Raw genomic sequence first — 18,742 nt, forward strand, 5'->3', positions numbered from 1 at the left:
CTTGAGTTAGTTCATTTGAAGACTTTTCACCCCTGATTTTGTGGAGTCAGGTCTCCAGCTGCCTTTCCTCATGCAGTGTGCAGATTATTCTAGAGTTTCCTGAGCTCCTCTTTTAGCTATGGAGAAAGCTGATGTGAGAGAGAAATGAAGCAAAGCAGAGAACAAGACTAGAAGGCAGACATCATCTCCATTAGGTTAGCCTGTCATTCATTACCCTCCCTCTGCTCAGTCAGATCTCAATCAAGAAGGCATTAGTGCAGTCTGCTACTTTGTCTCCGGTTACCTAACTGCAGTAAAATAGTGTGGCTGGACAGCTCCCTTCAGAACATGGCAGCTGTTGTGGGTTTCAATGTCATAGAAGAACCAACAAGGTTGAAATGATTGAGAATAAGGCAGTTTTCTTGAAGCCTGATTTCTCTGAAAAAGCATTCTGTTTTGTGTGGGATTTGAGGGGTAAGATAAAGGTAGACATTTTGTCGTTATGTATCAAAAATGCCACATAGAAGAAAGACTTTGACTCTAGACATTTGTGGAATAGATTTCTCCAAGCACCTCTATATCTTTATAGGAACAAAATTGACAAGATTAATTTGCACAATGAAGTAGAATGAAGAAATCTTCTCTTTCAGGGTCAAGAAGCCACACAGATTCTATGGTGGATTTTCGCTCTCAAATACTTCCTGTGACCTGTGGTGAGGTGAAGGGGATGTTATATAAGAAGAAACTGAAACAAGGTGGGTTCCAGGTCTACTTTGATTTGCAGTATGTGAATTACCCATGTCAATTGCACAGGTCGAGGTATTGAGGCTGAAGTTTGGCTCAAGGGAAAGAGGAAGGGATCCCTAAGATGCTATGTTTACACCTTCAGAAATCATACATATTAGGTGCTCACTCCCACATCGAAGTGTCCATGCGGGTGCCCAAAGAACCAAACAGAAGTAAATCAGAATTAAAAGGGAGAAGCCCTCAACCTCGACCTTCATATCCTCTCTCCCTTCTGGATGATCACCACCAGGGCAAGGTGTTGATGCGGTGAAAAGAGCACAGAATTTAGAATTGGAAGCCTGAACCCCAGCCACACCTATACCAGGAGGGCCTGATTTATCTGAGTAGAGAGTGGGACCTTTCTGAGCTTTAGATGAAATGTTTCTCATCTAAAAAGGGGGATAATAATTAAAAACCTACCTCACAGTGTAGCTCTGAGGAATTAATTTATGTAATTGATGTAAAATACTTAAATAGCTTGACTGAGATACAATCCCATATCATACAGTTTCCCACCCAGAGTATACAATTCACTGTTGAACTTTGTTTGCATTTTCCCAGGATTGTTCAGCCATCACCACAACCTAATCTCAGAACATTTGTGTCTGTCCCCGACTAAAGCAAATGTCATATCTATTTGCAGTCAGTACGCGTTCCCAGTTCATCCCACTGTCAAGCCCTAAGCGGCCACTGATCTATTTTCCGCTTAATAAATTGGCCTATTCTGGGTATTTCATATAAACAGAATTATTTAATATGTGCCCTTTTCTGGCTGAGCACTTTCACTTTAACATCATGTTTTCAAGGTTCATCTGTGTAATAGCATGTATTCGTTTTTGTTTTTTGGTTTTTTTTTGCCAAATAATACATTTCATGGTATGAATACACCATACACATCATTCATTCATCACTTTGGGTTGTTTCCACTCTTTAGCTATTATGACCAATGCTGTTTTGAATATTCATGTATAAAGTTTTGTGTCAACAAGTGTTTTCAGTTCTTTTGGTTATAGACCAGGAGTACAACCACTAGTTCATAGGGTAAAGCTATATTTAATTTATTGAGAAAGCACCAAAATGTTTTGCACAGTGACTGCACTATTTTATATTCCCACCAGCGATGTATGAGGGCACCAATTTTTCTACTTCCTTGCCACCACTTGTTAGTGTCTGACTTTTTTTTTATTACGACCATCCCAGTGGGTGTGGAGTGGTATCTCATTGTGATTTTGATGTGTGTTTTTCTAATGACTGAGAAATGCTGTATAGCATATGACTATCTTTTACGCATAGCTTAATTTTCCACTGGGTAACACTTCACAATTATTTTTTTAACATTTATTTATTTATTTATTTAGAGAGAGCACAAGCAGGGGAGGGGCAGAAAGAACAAGAGACAGAAATCCAAGCAGGCTCCGCACCATCAGTGCAGAGCCCAATGTGGGGCTCGAACCCATGAATTGTGAGATCATGACGTAAGCCAAGATCAAGAGTCAGATGCTCAACCAACTGAGCCACTAGGTGCCTCCCTAATTATTTTTATTATCAGCTATCCGTGATTTGGGGGATGGGAAAATATCTGCTCAATAATGCCATTATATTGGATAAAAAATGTTGTAACAAAGGCTACAGATATTGGGTGGTGCCATTCTGAGCTCAGTCTCAACTTGAGGTTCTGCCTCCACATTGCCCCCAAGGGCTGTTGGAGGCTCTGGTCTGTTCTCTTTCCCCAGCAAATTGAGATCCTCTCACCCTTCAGGTTCACTTGCTTTTCCTTTGTAGATGATTTTGAAACACTTATAAAAGATTGATTTTGATGGTAATCATCACCTTGTTGTTGCATGAGGTTTAAAAAATGTTGCCCCAAGGCAGGAAATCTCCTTTGAGGGGACTTACAGGCTAGATTTGGGGAGTCTGAAGGCTGAAAAGGAAGGTTACACTCTCCCGCTACACATCTGGAGCCCAAATTGGGTGGCTCCAGATGCACTGTGGTAGGAGCCCATCATTGGAGTTCTGAAGACACAGAGGGCTCAGAATCAACTTACCCTGGTCTTACAGGAGGATCCTTGGTGAGATCTATACAGAGTGAGGATGGAAAATGGTTCACCCCCAGGGAGTTTGAAATCAGAGGAGGCTACGCAAGATCAAAGAACTGGAAGCTGAGTGTGCGCTGTGGTAGGAGGCCTCTACGATGGCTGATGGAGGTATTCCAGGGACTGGAGCGATGGACTTTCCATGTTGTGTGGTCATTATTTGCTCACCACCTTTTTGTTGAGTTATAGATAAAACCTGATGCCCCTGAGTTTATCCACTTACCCAGGAAGAGATGCCCCACATTCATAACCTCTGTAAAATGCCACATCAAATGCCAGAAAGGGGGCTTTGCCTGGATAGGCGCTGGAGCTGAGAGGAGAGAGAGGCTACTGTGACTCAGGCGCATGCAGACAACTTCATGTAATACACTGAAAGAAGACAGCGTACAGTCATACAAATGAAAAGAGGCTACTCCAGTGAAAGAATGGCATGAAAACCAGAGCTACAACTAAAGTGGCTCTGTGGGTTGGGGTAGACAGGTTGTGTATGACAGGCATGATCCATCAATTAGAGTTGTTTATGGAGGGATTTAATATCAGCCTAAGGAGTTTAAATTCATAATATAGACAATGAAAAATCAGTGAATTCTTCTGAGATGTGAGATGACATATTTAAAGCAGTATTTTAGACAACCATGGCGCCTTGAAGTGATTTCCATCCCCTCTCTGGGATCCACGAGCCCACTACCAAGACCATTATTACACTGTTTCATAATTATCTTTCCATGTATTTACTTTTTCTCTCTAGACACCTCTAGGGTTTGCCCATCTTTGTGTTCCCAAGATTGTCCAGAATATCTGATATCCAGTACGCATGGGATAAGTGTGTGTTGATTGAATTGCTTTGGTCAATGGACTCAGCATGAGTGGCATTGACAGGAATGGAAAGGAAATGGGAGGTGTCAAAGAGATTGTGAAGGAAAACCTCTTAAAATTTGGGGGGGAAAAGCACATGAGAAAAAAAAATTCTAAAGATGATATTTCCATTGCTTGAAATTCTACCATTGATAGAATTCTAGAAGAAGTACAGGTGAAGAGAGGGAGATGGTTTGTCATTTAGCCACCCTGGCTTTGAGTTGACAGTGGAACACTCAGGTAGAAATATATGGGAAGAGGCTGAAAATGCCAGACTCACAAAGCAGAATCACATGTAACCACATACTTGGATCTTTTTATCTTTCAGAAAGGATTTCTACATAATCCTCTAAGAAAATATTTCAGGAAAAGAAAGGTGATTATTATGTCACTTTTTATAAGTTCTCATCACATAACTGCTATTATTATGTACAATTATATACTATTCTCAGTTGAGTTATTATACTTAGGTTTCCTCCATCTCCCCACCCTTCTTTTTGAGCATGTGACTTCAGAGTTTCTGCTTTTTTAATGTTTATTTACTTACTTGGATAGAGAGAAAGAGAGAGAGAGGAGGGGCAGAGAGAGAGGGAGAGAAAGAATCCCAAGCAGGCTCTGTGCTGTCAGCGTGAAGCCCAATGCGGGGCTCAATCCCATGAACCATGAGATCATGACCTGAGCTGAAATCAAGAGTTGGTCGCTTAAACTGCCTGAGCCACCGGGCACCTCTTTTATTTATTTATTTTATTTTTAGAGAGACAGAGAGAGAGAGAGAGAGAGAGAGCATGAGATGGGGAGAGAGGCAGAGGGAGAGAGGGAGAGAATCTCAAGCAGTCTCCACGCTCAGTGTGGAGGCTGATGTGGGGCTTGATCCCACGACCCTGGGATCATGACTTAAGTAGAAATCCAGAGTCAGACATTCAACAGACTAGGCCACCCAGGTGCCCCTCAAACCCATATTCTAAAAAAATCATTGTTACTATTGTCTAACTTAAATGAAATCTGATGGAGCAAGTTTGTTCCTGGTGATTCAGACGACCCCTCTCTGGTAGACAGTCTACTCTGGGACATATATGAAACTGTATTATTCCACGTGACAGGTAACAAAAGGCATATTTCTTTTCTGACCCATTTCATACCCTTTCACCTTCCATTTAAATTTACACACATACATATGCAATTCTTTTCAGGGGAAATTATTTGCCGTTTTTGAAGACAGTGCTGTTGGGAAGGAAGTTTTTGGGAGACTGATGTATCATATGGGAGGGGCCAATCTGGAAAATTTTTTACTTTGATGCTACCCTTTCAGCTACAGATCTCCTTTCTATCTGAGAAAATGACTTCTCTCTCAATGGAAGAAATCTATGTAGACAACAAATAAACAGGTTAAGTGCAGTGTAGATTCAAGACAAGGTTTTTCAAGATTGGGTATGAATAAGAGCTTAGCGAGGAGCGGGAGGTGAGACATGTTATTCTTACATACTTCAGGTAGGAGTGGCCATCTGGGAATTTCACAGACTTCTAAGGTAGGTCAAGCATAGCTGGGCAATGGGTCTTCATCTTCCACTGGGAACGTGATTATCTGATGTTCTGGATTGTTTGAACTTTCGGTCCTTGGGATATTTAATCCCCTGGATTTCCTAAAGGGAAACAATTATTTGATCTCTTTGGTATTTTAAAGACCAGCATCTATATCATTCCCCAGGTGTGAAGACTTAGTTAGGGGTGTCTGGCTGGCTCAGTTGGTAGAGCATGCAACTCTTGATCTCAGGATTGTGAGTTCAAGCTCCATGTTGGTCATAGAGCTTACTTAAAAAGTAAAATAAAAATAAAATTTAAAAAATAAAATAAAATAGTTACTCAATTAGATTACCCCTGTGAGCTTGCAACTTCTTATCAACAGGTTTTACCCTTACGCATGGGTGCAGCACTATTTAGCAACAAGCCTGTATATTTTGTCTCCCCATGAACTCCCCAAAGTGGCAAATCTCAGGATCCAATATTACTCCCATGAGTCCTCTGTGAGTCTCAGAACCACTTTTGCTGATAGTGCCCCTTGGCTTCTGGAAACTTAAGTATTACTCTTGAAACCATGTGATAGCTTATTGGCTCTTGACAAGGGTCACTAATCGCCTTTGGTGACAGCTGCTGTGTTGTAAAATAATATATTTCTCCAGTATATCATATTCTAATATTTCTTAAGAGATAGCAATCTCTTAAGAGATAGTAATCTCTTTTCTTAAGTTAAGCAATATTCAATTTATTTAGTCATTCAACATATAATCATCAAACCCATACTAAATGCCCAATGGCCATTAGAGATGATTGAAATAATATTCCTGACCTTGAGGATTGTTTCAACCTCAAATTCTAACATGGAAGATTAACCAAGGGGGAGGGGGACGGAAATTTTAGGTTACACAGAGAAAGGGGCAATGACATGGCCACTTCTCAGGTCATTGTCCCATGGATCATTTGTCTATGACTACTCTGTCCTGGATGGAGATAAAAGCTGCATTCCAGAGGGAAGAAAGCCAGGTCATTCTACTGCATACGCAAAAGAATTGTAAGTCTAGTGAGTGATAGTCAATTACCTCTGAAAAGTCACCCAGCTGACATCTTTTTAGAAGGAGAGAGGAGGGTGAACTTCTGGAAGAAAAAAAGGCAGTGGGATTCTCTGGGACGTTCCCGTGGATTCCAGGACTCTAGGTCCTGTGGTCACTGGGGGCTCTTGGTGATGAGTTATCGACCTGATTCTCTCATTACACCTCCTCCCAGTGGGATGATACTTCCTAAGGTAGAGAAAAATGCCTGAGAGATCCTCAAATTAGGAGAACCAGTGGAGTCTCTCCAACTCCATCTGTAGGAACCAGGACCAGACTCCCTGCATGACTTCACAAAGGCCTACCTTGGGTAGGAAATCCAGGAAACTGAACTTGCATTGGGCCCAACAGTGGTATTTTGGTACTTTTTATTCTCCAAGTAGATATGTAGGTCCATGAAACCAGGTATGAAATAATGGGTAGACTGTGGCTTAATTCCTCAACAAATGGCTGTTAAAGAAGGGATGGATGCAATCCTTACATTCAATATTGTCATTCAATCTTTCTTTTTTTCAACAGATAATACCAAAGTCTCACAACAATACCTTAGTTAACCCTTATGTAAGTACTATGCCTCTAACCCCAGAATAATCCAGGCCTTGTCCCTCCGTGCACTATCTGTGCCATTGCTGCATTTGACTAAAGCGTGCTCACACTCAGTTGGGGCATGTCGCTGTGTGATGAGCTGAGAACAGAAGGTGTATCACCCACACCAGGGAGATGATTCTCGACTTGGTGTCTCTGCATGAAAACATCTTTTCCTGTTTGTTTAGTAAAACCTTCCTGTTTCCTCATTTCCCTTTGAAAGTGAGTATGGGAGCTCAGAGGACAGAGCTCTAGTCCCCTGGGGCCTCTAGAACCTGGGCTGAAGTGGAAAGAGCCAGAGCTGACCTGCAGATTAGGGGTAAGGAGCAAATTTGAAAAAATAGCAGCATTTTAAAGAAGGCAATAGTGAAGGAGATGGAAAATCCCAAACAGCCACTCCAAGGTGCAGCAGAGCTGAGATCAGCCAGAAGGAACAGGCTGGGCCAAGCTGGTGAGTCCAGGGGGTAGACCTTTGTCGTGAGTCCTGCAGAGAAATGCATGCAAGGCAGGTGGGCCCTTTATGGAGGCCATGTATCCAGTCTCAAGGGGGCCACCAAGGTGCTGAACTGGTTAGGACTGAAACCATCACTGTGCAACCAATCACAGTGTGGTCCCACAGGGTTGCCGGCTATAATGTCTATCAGGATTGTGGGTGGCTACACTCTCTACACTAAATCATGCTTTGATTCCTTTCATTGCAACAAAATAGACATTTGAGGCAGAGTCACCTTTGCACGACTCCAGGGGTAGCACTCACAGAGGGTTTCCATAAGCCGTAATACTGACACAGGCCATCCAACAGAGGAGGGATAGTCAAATAGTTCTGTCCGTACTTTACCTCCAAAGCAATCCCCTAACAAGATTTAGATCTTATCCACACTGATTTTGACCCTAGGCCAACAGAGGGGGTCTTCAATCATCTAAACAGCTCTCGAGTCCAGCATTTGGGTGGCTTGTTTGGGATGGACGGAGACCCTCACCCCTGTTCATAATCTTTCCAGGGGTAGATATTGTGGGCCAACGCAACATTGACTTATGATATCCCTATGCCCAATAACCAGACTTTGCTCAGGCTAAATCTCACCTTGGGCTGCATACTGAGTCACACGAGGACCTTTGAAAAATAGTATTACCTGGATTCCACTCTGTAGGAAATTCTGACTTAATAAGTCTGGGCTACGTCTTGGGCATTAGGATTGTTTGAAAGTCCCAAATGATTCTGATACACAAAATCACCTGTTTTATAATTAAAGACTATCAATGGCTATGCCCACCCAGTATCTCTGGCGTTGGGACCAGGACATTAGTATTTTAATGCCCAGGTGATTTTAATGTGCAGCCGGACTAAGAAACAAAGAGCTGTATCTGTTAAAAAGTATATGCGTGGGAGATTCTTAAGCACTGTTGTATTTGTTATTTCCTTGTTCTTCCGGAAAGAGGGTCATTGCTTCCTCGAGGTTGATGATTGTAATCTATGAGTGTCTGCACTGATGAGAAGTAAAATGGCCCCATGTCTCCATGCCAGAGCAGGCTCAACCCCAGATGGAGGTGTCTTTGAGGATTCCCTGGGACACAGAATGGGAGTTTTTGGTTAGACATTCATTGGGACTAGCACTTCCTCATATAGGGTCATTTTAAAAAACAAAAGAAATAGCTAGAACCCCGTTTACCCAATATGAGCCAAAAACAAGACTCAATAATGGTTAATGAGTGTCTTTTCATCTTTTATCACTTTCCACACTAAGGAGCTTACTCATCTTATTACATTCTCAATATTTTGCCCTTCCATGATTCTACTTCTTCATTGCAGTATAGGCAAATGCATTTAATACTTTATTTCAGGAACTTGTTTTATCAGCAAGGTAACAATATTATTCCAATTCCTATAAAATCATCTTGTTTTGCTACTAGTCTTCCTGTGTTAGAATCTCTGGTTTTATAGGGAGAATTTTTTCTGGTCTGATACACAGGCCCCTCCTCCTGGGCATCAATGCAGACCGTGATTTCTTCTGAAGTCTACACTCCATGCCACTCCTTCACACCTCAGGGAGAAGCATAGATATGTTCATGCAGGTTCACACAAAGGCAGTGAGTTCTAGATTCCCATAGTGGTGGCCTGCCGGGGTTTCACTAGGGATGCCGACATTGATTCTCCTTCTAGCCGGGAAACTCCGATGTGTGTGAGATGTGCCGGGATGGAGGAAAGCTGTTCTGTTGTGACACCTGTTCAAGATCTTTTCATGAGGACTGTCACATCCCACCAGTGGAAACTGAGAGGTTTGTGAGATGAAGTCCCCCCACTTGGATTAGGAACCCCTCCTCCTGCCATAGGAGGAAATCCCCCTGCAGAGAGAAGGAGCAGGGCCATAGGTATGGCATCCAGCAGCATGATCCAGCTGTTTAAAGACTCTGGCAGCAGGAGGGAATACTGTTCTTTGCTGCCCTCTGGGATGCTGAGGCTGGTGGCTGGGTCCCTTGCCTACCTAGTGTTACCGTCCCTTTGAGAAGATTTTCTAGCCCTGAGCCCTGTTCATAGAGGTGGGAACACCAGCTGTTTGTGTTCTGCACTTTTTCAGAAAGGCAGGAAACATGGCCTGGTTTGTGCATTTTACCATGGGCTCCACAGGCTGATAGAAGCCTGGGCCCCAGGGCTTAAGGCTCAGTTTTGACACTCAGACGAAGCAGGCAGGGCTCCCAGCAGCTCAGATAGGGAAAGGAGGGCCCACCACTCACCCTAACCCCACCCTCCATGCACAGAGCCCCCTATTGCCACCCTCAATGGGAGAAGGGTCATGGGCACCCTTTTGCCATCCTCCTGGGCTCAGGCTCCACGTGGGGGTCCTGGAGGCTCTGAGAGGGATTCCCTTCATCTCCCAGCTGTGTCCATCAACCATGTCTAAAAGGAAGACAATGACAGCCGTAGGCACAGCGGCTGTTTCCAGGGGCCTTGCCCTTGCTTACTTTTGCCTGACCTCTCAGGAACCCGTGGAGTTGCACCTTCTGCAGGATGGAGTTTTTGGAAAGGCAGCAGTGTCACGGGGAATCTGAGGTCCTGGAGAGGCAGATGCAGCCAGAGGAGCAGTTGGTGAGCTGGGTGCAAAGCCCAAGGCTTCTCCTTCCCCCTGACACCGAGAAGTCCAACAGGTCTCGAGGGAGGGGAAGGGCGCCTGAGGGAGCCTTCTCTTCCAAGCCATGTCTCGATCATGCTGAAATCATACCAGAACTGAATTGCAGAATATATAACTCACCTATTACATGTCTGTTTCTGAAAGCCAAACGTGTTTGGGGAAAGTTCCAGAAGACAGTGTTAAGTCATGCCTCTGCCTGGGCATGTGAATGGGCTCAATGTCTCCAAACTGCTGTGAATTCACAGCCGCCTTCTTTTGCAGAAATGTGAGTTCCTCCTCTTGAAGGTCTATTGCCATTCAGAGAGCTCCTTTTTTTCGAAGATTCCATACTATTATTATGTAAGTAACAGCAACCAACCATGATTACAGGCCGCTGTGATGTTCAGTGACTTTCACACAGGGGGGATCTGTGATCTGAATCCCATGAGAGGGAGAGCGTGAGCCGCCATTTTCTTTGTCTTGCATCTCTGCTGGAGTTCAGGAAATCCACTGGAGACAGGCATTGAACAATGCCAATAACTCTCCCATTGATATTTTTTCCCCCACCAGATTAAAGAGGGGTCTCAAAACCTAAAGGAACCCATGTGGTTGGACAAAATCAAGAAGAAGCTAAATAAACAAGGCTACCCTAGAGTAGAGGAGTTTGTGCAGGACATGCGCCTCATCTTTCGGAACCACAGGGCATCTTACAAGGTAAGAGGCGCTCTCTCTGCCTCCATTTCATTTTCTTTCCACTGACTCACTCTGCCCTCGTTTTCTGGTGCCTGGAAAATTTTACATTTCCCTCACCCTATGACAAGCCTGCACAAGAAAGAGCTCTGGACATGAGTGACTTTTCCATTTCAGGACTTAAGCTCACCACGGCAGAGTAGTAGTGAGTCAGAAGGTATTTCTGCAACCAGAACCCCGGGCCCCTGAGAGCTCATTCCCCTCCTCAAAGGTGACAGCTGCCCATAGAGAGCAGTGGAGTCCCACCTGCTCCAAATCCAAGGAGGAGAGAATGGCATCTTAAAGTTATATCACCCTTCTTATCTCTCCCCAGATCAACTCAACCTCTTAGAAACCCCAATTTTAGACTTCTTGCATGTGAACGGAGCGTGTAGTTTACAGGGGTTACCAGAGAGGACTAGAAGTTACAGGGAAGCAGGATGGCTCATTGTACTTAGACTGTGCTCTTTGATGGTTTCAAAGGACATAGATGGCTTTCCTAAGTCTCACTGAAATAAACAACCCAAACAACATACGTCAGAGTCCCAAGTATGGCAGTGATTTCTCACTTCTGTCTATTTAATCAGAAATAATCATGCACATAGGAAACAAGTTGTTCTTGGCTGCTTGAATTTTTAAGCTTCACCTGGTTAATGTAACTTAGGTGTTTAAAACAAGGTCCTAAACGTTTTTGATTGCAAGGTGTCCAATAACACTGATAATGAGTATCGCTATTTTTGTCTTTATGATTTATTTTTCAGTACAATGACTTTGGCCTAATGGGACTTAGACTGGAGGCAGAGTTCGAGAAGAAATTCAAGGAAGTGTTTTCTATTGAGGAAGCAAATGAGAGGAGTTCACTGGTGTAGTGGAGGCTGTTGACACCCTGGAAAATCTCCTTTTTGGGCAGAACTTTCATGTCCCAGCTGCTGTGAGGGTTGGCTGCTGATGACACTCTTCCCCCAAGTACCACCCTCTGCCAATGCCAACTTCACCTGGAGATTACACCTCTTGGGCGTGGGGGCCGGCTTCCAGCCCCAAGGTGGAACCAACCTGTAGTGATCCGTATCCCTTCACTTTCCACGAGATCAGGCTGGAGCTAGTCTCCAGCTGGTACCAATCCATGCTTGGCTTTTCCTACCACGCTATCCTGCTTCCCTCACCCCTCTTCTTCTGAGAAAATTCTCATAATAAATCACTTACTCAAGAGACTTTATCTCGGGCTCTGCTTCCAAGGAACCCAACTTAAGGTATTGGTCCTAGCAAGCAGGACTTGAGGATGGGGTTCTGATGTTAGGTCACTGTCTAGTCAGATGGTGACAAGTGGAATGTTGACAGTGCCTGAGGTGTTACATCCGTGCCATTGCCAAAACTTTCACCTGTAGGAAACTGGATGGGCTATAGGGGGAGAGGCATATTCGCTGGAACAATGATCTGACATTTACAGAAGGAGAGATAGTAACTGAAACAAGTGTGGAGGTTTGAAGGCTGTTGGTAAGTGCCACTAATATGTTGACAAGAGTAAAAGACAGGCTTAAAGCTATTAATCACCTAAACCAAAATCACCCCCATCCCTGCAGCTGGAAAGTAGACAGTAAGGAAGGCCTGGCCCTGATTTTCAGAAGGGCAGAATTTCAGAGAAGCCTGAATTCTAGCTCAGGGTGGCCTCCTGTGCCAAAGTTAGGGCACCAATAAAGAAGGAGTGAAGCCCCGAAACTCTAGGTAGATGTACAGGAGAGCTCTGAACTCCAGATCCCCCTGAGCCTTCAGGGCCTGCAGAAAACTCCTGCCCCTGCTTTGGAGACAGACCCTTACCAGCCCACCTCCTGCCTGAATGAAGGCTATGCAGAGTAGCCTCAGCATGACCTAACTGGGAGTATGCTGAGTGGGCCTGCGAGATGAAAAGAGGGTTCTACTCTAGTGCAGCTGGAAGACTGGGCCAACATATACCAGCAGGTGCCAGGGGATTGTGTGTGAGTGGGTCCTGAAAGAAGAAAGGGAATAGGAAACTGGAAAGAGGAGAATTGTTGATGCAGGCATGCTCTCCCGTGCCACAGAACTTAATTATCCTGGCAAGGGCCAGAGGTGATGATTCTAATACATTCCTGGGTGGCTCGCAGAGGCTTGCTATAAGCCAGGGTACACGCTGGATGAAACAGAAGTAGAGTGTACTGGGCTTGGTAGGGCAGATTATGGAAAAGGGAAATTCAAAAGCCTAATGAAATTGGCATAGCTTTATTCTCTCCAGCTGGAAAAACCACCTACAGGTAACTGTTCCTCAGGAGGCCTCAGAGACACTGACTTACCAAGGTGATAAGGAACACACTGCTAAAGAGGCAACAGCATCCTTGAGATGCTCAGCAGGGGCTGTCCTCTATAGGTCAGAATGATGTGGGAATGTTGCACAGAACTGTATTCCAGCAACGGAAATGATTGGATAACAAAATCAGGGGTAGCATTTCACTGTCAGAGCACGACAACATAACTTCTGTAATGCGCAGCAAGGTTAGAATGACAGCCGTGGGGCCTGGTCCGTGGATGTCTCTGGAGATAGCTTACAAGACGGGGTGTTCTTATAGGCAAGACAAATGGGCAGCCAACAAGGATATTGCTTCATATATACCTTCAAAAAAGATTAGAGATTAAAAATAGATGATCAGAGAGCTGAGTTTAGCTGACTCAATGAAAAGTCAAGATCCCTTGCCCAGTTTCCAGACCTAAGTCAATTCTTGGACCCCAAACATGCTGAGGGAAATGAAGGCAGGTCTCATAAAAAAAGAACTTTGCAAATGTACACATAGTGATTTCCTCAGTTCTTCACCAAAAGGACCAACGGTCTTTTATCTAGAAACCATATGTCCTATAAAGGAAAATATATAGGTGTTTCAAAGGTTGTTGAATATAGCATCTGACTTCGATGCTACTCTAGGGACATAAAGCACCATCATGGTCCCTGTTGAGTAAAGTGTATGGAAGTCAGGTAATATCCATGTCACAATGGGTCCACTCAATCCATGAAGCCGCCCCACTTCCTGAGGGTATAATCAGGATACACATGGAAGTTGGATGAACCGGTTCTTTAACCTACAAAGCATCCCGTGAAATAATAATCACTGTCTTCAGAGAAGCCCAGTGGAAGGCCCTGAAACTGAAATTCCCTACGGTGAAAATAGTCAAAAGCAATGTCGTATTCCTGGGCTGGAGAATGACAGAGATTAGTGCCACCTGCAAAGATTTAAAGGCGGCAGCTATTGGGTCCTCGTTGCCACTATATTTGGGCTGGTCTCCGCAGAAGCTGCTTGGTTCATGGCTACTAGAAACAACCAGCTGCTGTGCTAGACGTGCTCTTTTAGAGCAGAGTAGCATGGCCTATGGTATGTGCTGTGCAACTGTTAATATGGAAAATGTGCTTTTAAAATATCTAGTAGGAAATAAGATCGGAAGCAGTTCATGTCCCCATGGACTGGACAATTGTACACATTTACTGTCCTGCCCCAGGACGGGGTGAATTCTCCTGTCCTCTATTACAATATAGTCTGAAGGAACCTAGTCTACCCTGACACCACAATACAGTACATCAATCCGCTATATTGTTGACTGTATTAATCAGGGCTCTGTAGAGAAACAGAACCAAAAGTTTTGGAAACAGAGCCATACATTTATATATACAGGGATTTATTATGTGGAATTGGCTTACATACTTACAGATGCAGAGAATCTCCACGATATGCCATCTGTGAGCCAGAGACCCAGTAAAGACGAGGTGTCATTCTAGCCCAAGTCTAAAGGCCCAAGAACCAGGGGAGCAGAGAGTATAAATCTCAGTCCAAGAAAGTCAGAAATCCAAGAGGAAAGCTCAACTAAGCAGGCAGGAAGAGAATGAATTTGCGTTTCTCCCCTTTTCTCCCACTCAACAGGCCCTTAACAGCATGGATGGTGTCCACCCATGCTAGGGAGGGCAATCTACTTTGCTGAGTCCACTGATTAAAATGCTGGTCTCGGGGTGCCTGGGTAGCTCAGCTGGTTAAGTGTCCGACTTCAGCTCAGGTCATGATCACACGGTTCATTGAGTTCGAGCCCGAGTCGGGTTCTGCGCGACCGCTCAGAGCCTGGAGCCTGTTTCGGATTCTATGTCTCCCTCTCTCTGCCCCTCCCTCACTCACACTCTGTCTCTCTCTCAAAACTAAATAAACATTTAAAAAAATTTTTTTTAATGCTGATCTTATCCAGAAACATCCTCAGTAAAGTACCCAAAAATAATGTTTAATCAGGGACCCCCATGGTCCAGTCAAGTGGACACAAAATTAACCATCACAGTGACAGTATGCTAACTGGACCTGAACAGCAAAAAGTGTTGGGTGTTCCGAAAGCCTTGTCGAGTCACATGTGTCCCAGATGGTGAGAGAGAAACCCTACTAAGAATTCAGAGACATGACATACAGATAAGCTCTCAGGGGTTCAACGGTCAGGGGCATATCAGGATATCCCCCCCAAAGCTCCAAGCCATCTTCTACCACTAAGAAGCACAATGCTCGGTAGGCCTCTCTGGGGAAGAAGAGTACCCATGGTTGCCAATTTGATGAAAAGTATTCTAGGCTTTGTAATGCAGAGGGGCGGAGTGCAAGCTGGGAGGGTAACAGTGCTTACACCATCTTGACAATAAAATGTGTTCCAATCAATGTATTTCACTTCATAGTATAGAATGAGCATGGCTGCATGTTGGTAAATATAGTTCTGTGTCATCCCTATCCCAGCTGTTATTTTTCATCAAGCCTCAGTCGCAGTTGGCCCTTCTACCAGAGCCTAGCGTTTGAGAACACCGGCCGCGAAGCCAGCAGAGGAGGTGGAATCCCAGCTCCTCACGAGCGGCTGTGCGTCCCTGGGCACGCGACCTACCTCCCCTGTGCACTAGCGCCTTGTGTGAAATGGAGAAGCTAGTACCTAGCTCGCTGGGTCGTGAGGATGAATGAGTTAATAGTTACTGTGCTCCTAGGAAGTGCCTGATCCTGAGAACAGTAAGTAAATCACCTACAAACGTCGTGTCGGCTGGGGCTCCTTGCCGGTGAGACTGGCTTTACCTCGGTGAGACAAAAAGACCCTGTTTAAACAGGTGCCCAGTGGCTCACGCAAGGGCGGGAAGGCTGGGTGTGGAGCTCACCGATGGCCCCAGAACCAGGGCAGCGTAGCAGAGCAGATCCAAGAATTGTGCACCAGGAACGACTCAGCCGTCTTGTCAAGGAGCCACCATGGAATGAATGCTTTCCGTCTTTTTTTTTTTTTAAACTCCTTAGCAAACTTCTCTCAAGAGTCTGACTCCCCAAAGCTTCTGGCTGGCCCGGCTTGCTCGGGGGCCAGCTATTGAACAGCAGTCCCTCTGCTCCCGCACACGAAGGGGAGAGGTCGTCTCCCCAGAGGAAACTGGGTGCTGTTAGGAAGGTGGGAGAGCAGGCCGGATGGCCAAGGAAATCAGGCCTGACCAACAGACCCTCCGAGGTAGGCCCTGGTATCTAACAGTGGATGGGGCAGTGCAAGGTCAGTCAGAAGGGCCGAGGTCCCGGAACCAAAGGGAGCAGGTTGACTGAGTTCCCGCTGCCCTGTGCTGTGCGGAGAAAGGCTGAGTTGGTCTTCATGCTTGAAGGGAAGGCGTCCACCCCACCCTCAGGACAGCCAAGGGCAACGAAGGGCACTAAGCCTATCATCCCATCAGTCTGGTTTACTTGGATTCAGTTGGGGGCTGTTTGCTGAGATGCTAGGGAGCTCGGCTGTGACCTTCCAGGGGGAGGGCTGTGTGCCTGTGTCCCTGGGAGCTACAGGAGGACCTGGGGCTCTTGGTAAGGACCTCTCAGCCTGAGCTTCCCAGGGCAGCTCCTCTGGGCATCAGCTCTAGGGCTTTCTCCAGCTCTCTCCGCGTAAACCGGGTGGGGAGGTTTCACAAGGCTCGAGATCAGAGCCCCGGGGACCGAACTACCTGGCTGGGTTTCCTATCAGGCCAAAGACTCACTCACACACACCCAGTCGGGGGCTCTTCCTTCCCTAGTTTGTGCATGGGGAGTTTGTGCGGGAGGGAGGCAGAGGGCGGGCTGTGGACCCGATTCCTTGGAAAGACAGGGCTGCATAAAAGTAAGACCTTTGAAACAAAAACCAGGCTCGATACAGATGGCTCCGTCTCCTCTTTTAACAAAGGAAAAAGAGTCTTGGGCTTCTGGGCAACAAGTTGTAGGCCTTATCTGTATAGGTTTGTAAGTATTAACTCCAACTGAAATTCTAGAATAATCCATGTTTGTCCTCCCAGGCACATCGTTTGCTCTGTCATTTTGTTTAGTGAACAAGCCCGCCCTAAGTGGGTGAGCATTCGTGTTCCCGCGGGCACAGAAGTGCACGATTGCATAGATCTGACTGTGCCTTACCTGACAGAGGGGTGCTTTCTGTTTGATGTACTGAGCATAGGATCTTGTCCCCTAGGGTGAGCAGGGGGCTTAGCGGGCACTGAAACCACTGATGTCCCCAGAAGCAGGGCTGGGCCCCGGGGGTGGGCAGGGCTGGTCTACTGCTTAGGACCAAGGGCGAGAGCTCCTAACCAACCAGCCTCTTCTAGAAAACTGCTAGACGCTCTGGACAACATCTAAAAAACAACTGAAAAGTAAGCCAAAGCAGACCGACTTTGGAGGGAATTCGAAACTTGAGAGGAAACAGCCAATACGAGATGTTTACTGTTTATTAGCACGGGGCCCTGAGAGTAGCCAGGCCAGTCTTGCATGGAGGGGGGAGGGTAAAACTTTGGTAGAAAGTTCACACCTTCCCTCTGGTTAGCAAAGCCAGGGAAGAAGCCCAGGGCCACTAAGTTTTCTGGGTGGTGAGGGGGAAAGGCTGGAAAAGAGAAAGTCACAGAGAGGAACCCCAAATTTCTGTGTCTAGACCCTCCCCAAACCACTGGTTGATGCCCGGGACTGAGTGAAACCAGTCTGAACTAGTCTGAGATGTGCCCAAAGAGGAGGCAGGGTGTGCAGTCTGAGCCTGGCCACGTGAGTGGCCTGCTAAGACGAGCTGAGCACATTCTGATCCCAGCGAGAGGTGCCAGTCAGCAGCCCGTTTAGTAAATCTAGACCCAGCCTGGACACAGGAGGTTGTGCAGAACCATATCCATCAGATACTTATCAAACCTTCAGCTGGTACTGCTACTCGGACCGATAGGCCTGAGATTGTTTTCATCTGACCTGAAACCACTGATTCCTACATGCCATCAAGTCTGGGACTTTTCTCCCCCACCAATCTTCACTCAGGTTTGCCCCCGGAACCCATGGTGTGGGGGATGGAAAGAGTCTACACTGGTTCATACCCAACAATGCATTCTCGATCCCCATCGTGGTAATCTCACCTACATCTTTACTGGAAACAAGAGTGGGGAGCGTTCAGGGAGCTGAGACACTTGTCTTACATCTTCCACCGCATTCTGGCAGAGCTGCTGGGGAGGTAGGGAGGACCACGTTCCATCCCACCACCTCCTACGGCCCATCTACAGCTGCCTGTGTCTGGATGGGGAGGTGGGGGGTAGGAGAGGCAGGACCCCGGCCTTGAAATCTCAGGAGCACAAGTCTTAGCTATAAAATGACATGGCCTGGGGCACCTGGGTGGCTCAGTCGGTTAAGCAGCCGACTTCGGTTCAGGTCATTGTCTTGTGGTTCATGGGTTCGAGCCCCACATTGGGCCCTGTGCTGACAGCTCAGAGCCTGGAGCCTGCTTCGGATACTGTGCCTCCCCCTCTCTCTGCCCCTCCCCTGCTCATGCTCTGTCTGTCTCTCTCAAAAATAAATAAACATGAAAATTTTTTTTAAATGATGTGGCCCCTGGCTTGTCTGGTGTCTGTGACCTCTCCTCGGGGGTCCCTGGGAATAGTGATAGAGCCCATGGCATATGCACTCTGTATGCCCTTGCACATGCCTGCTCTTAGAAGTTTTGCAAACTCTTGTGTCACTGCCTGTGGCCTGAAGTGCCCTACAGGAGGAGC

The 18,742-nt window shown here is 45.9% G+C and overlaps 1 protein-coding gene across 20 annotated transcripts in view; it reads left to right on the forward strand.

The window, feature by feature from the left end:
• The window catches only part of LOC102972180 (nuclear body protein SP140), a 65,314-nt gene extending 53,368 nt beyond the window's left edge, over nt 1-11,946 (forward strand). For 17 of the 20 annotated variants that reach the window (XM_015537857.2, XM_015537856.2, XM_042995572.1 and 14 more), the window contains 9 exons: nt 630-734; nt 2,824-2,969; nt 4,042-4,089; nt 6,836-6,877; nt 9,063-9,178; nt 9,881-9,986; nt 10,291-10,368; nt 10,579-10,722; nt 11,499-11,946. In XM_015537857.2, the coding sequence (XP_015393343.1) occupies nt 630-734; nt 2,824-2,969; nt 4,042-4,089; nt 6,836-6,877; nt 9,063-9,178; nt 9,881-9,986; nt 10,291-10,368; nt 10,579-10,722; nt 11,499-11,606 (893 nt within the window). In that variant the 3' untranslated portion in view covers nt 11,607-11,946. Of the gene's footprint in view, nt 1-629; nt 735-2,823; nt 2,970-4,041; nt 4,090-6,835; nt 6,878-9,062; nt 9,179-9,880; nt 9,987-10,173; nt 10,251-10,290; nt 10,369-10,578; nt 10,723-11,498 lie in introns of those variants that run through there. The other 3 variants (XM_015537860.2, XM_015537859.2, XM_015537866.2) reach the window with 3 other exon arrangements.
• The last annotated feature ends 6,796 nt before the right edge of the window (nt 11,947-18,742 follow it).

This window comes from Panthera tigris, chromosome C1 (genome assembly GCF_018350195.1).
Source record: "Panthera tigris isolate Pti1 chromosome C1, P.tigris_Pti1_mat1.1, whole genome shotgun sequence".
Lineage (NCBI taxonomy): Eukaryota > Metazoa > Chordata > Mammalia > Carnivora > Felidae > Panthera > Panthera tigris.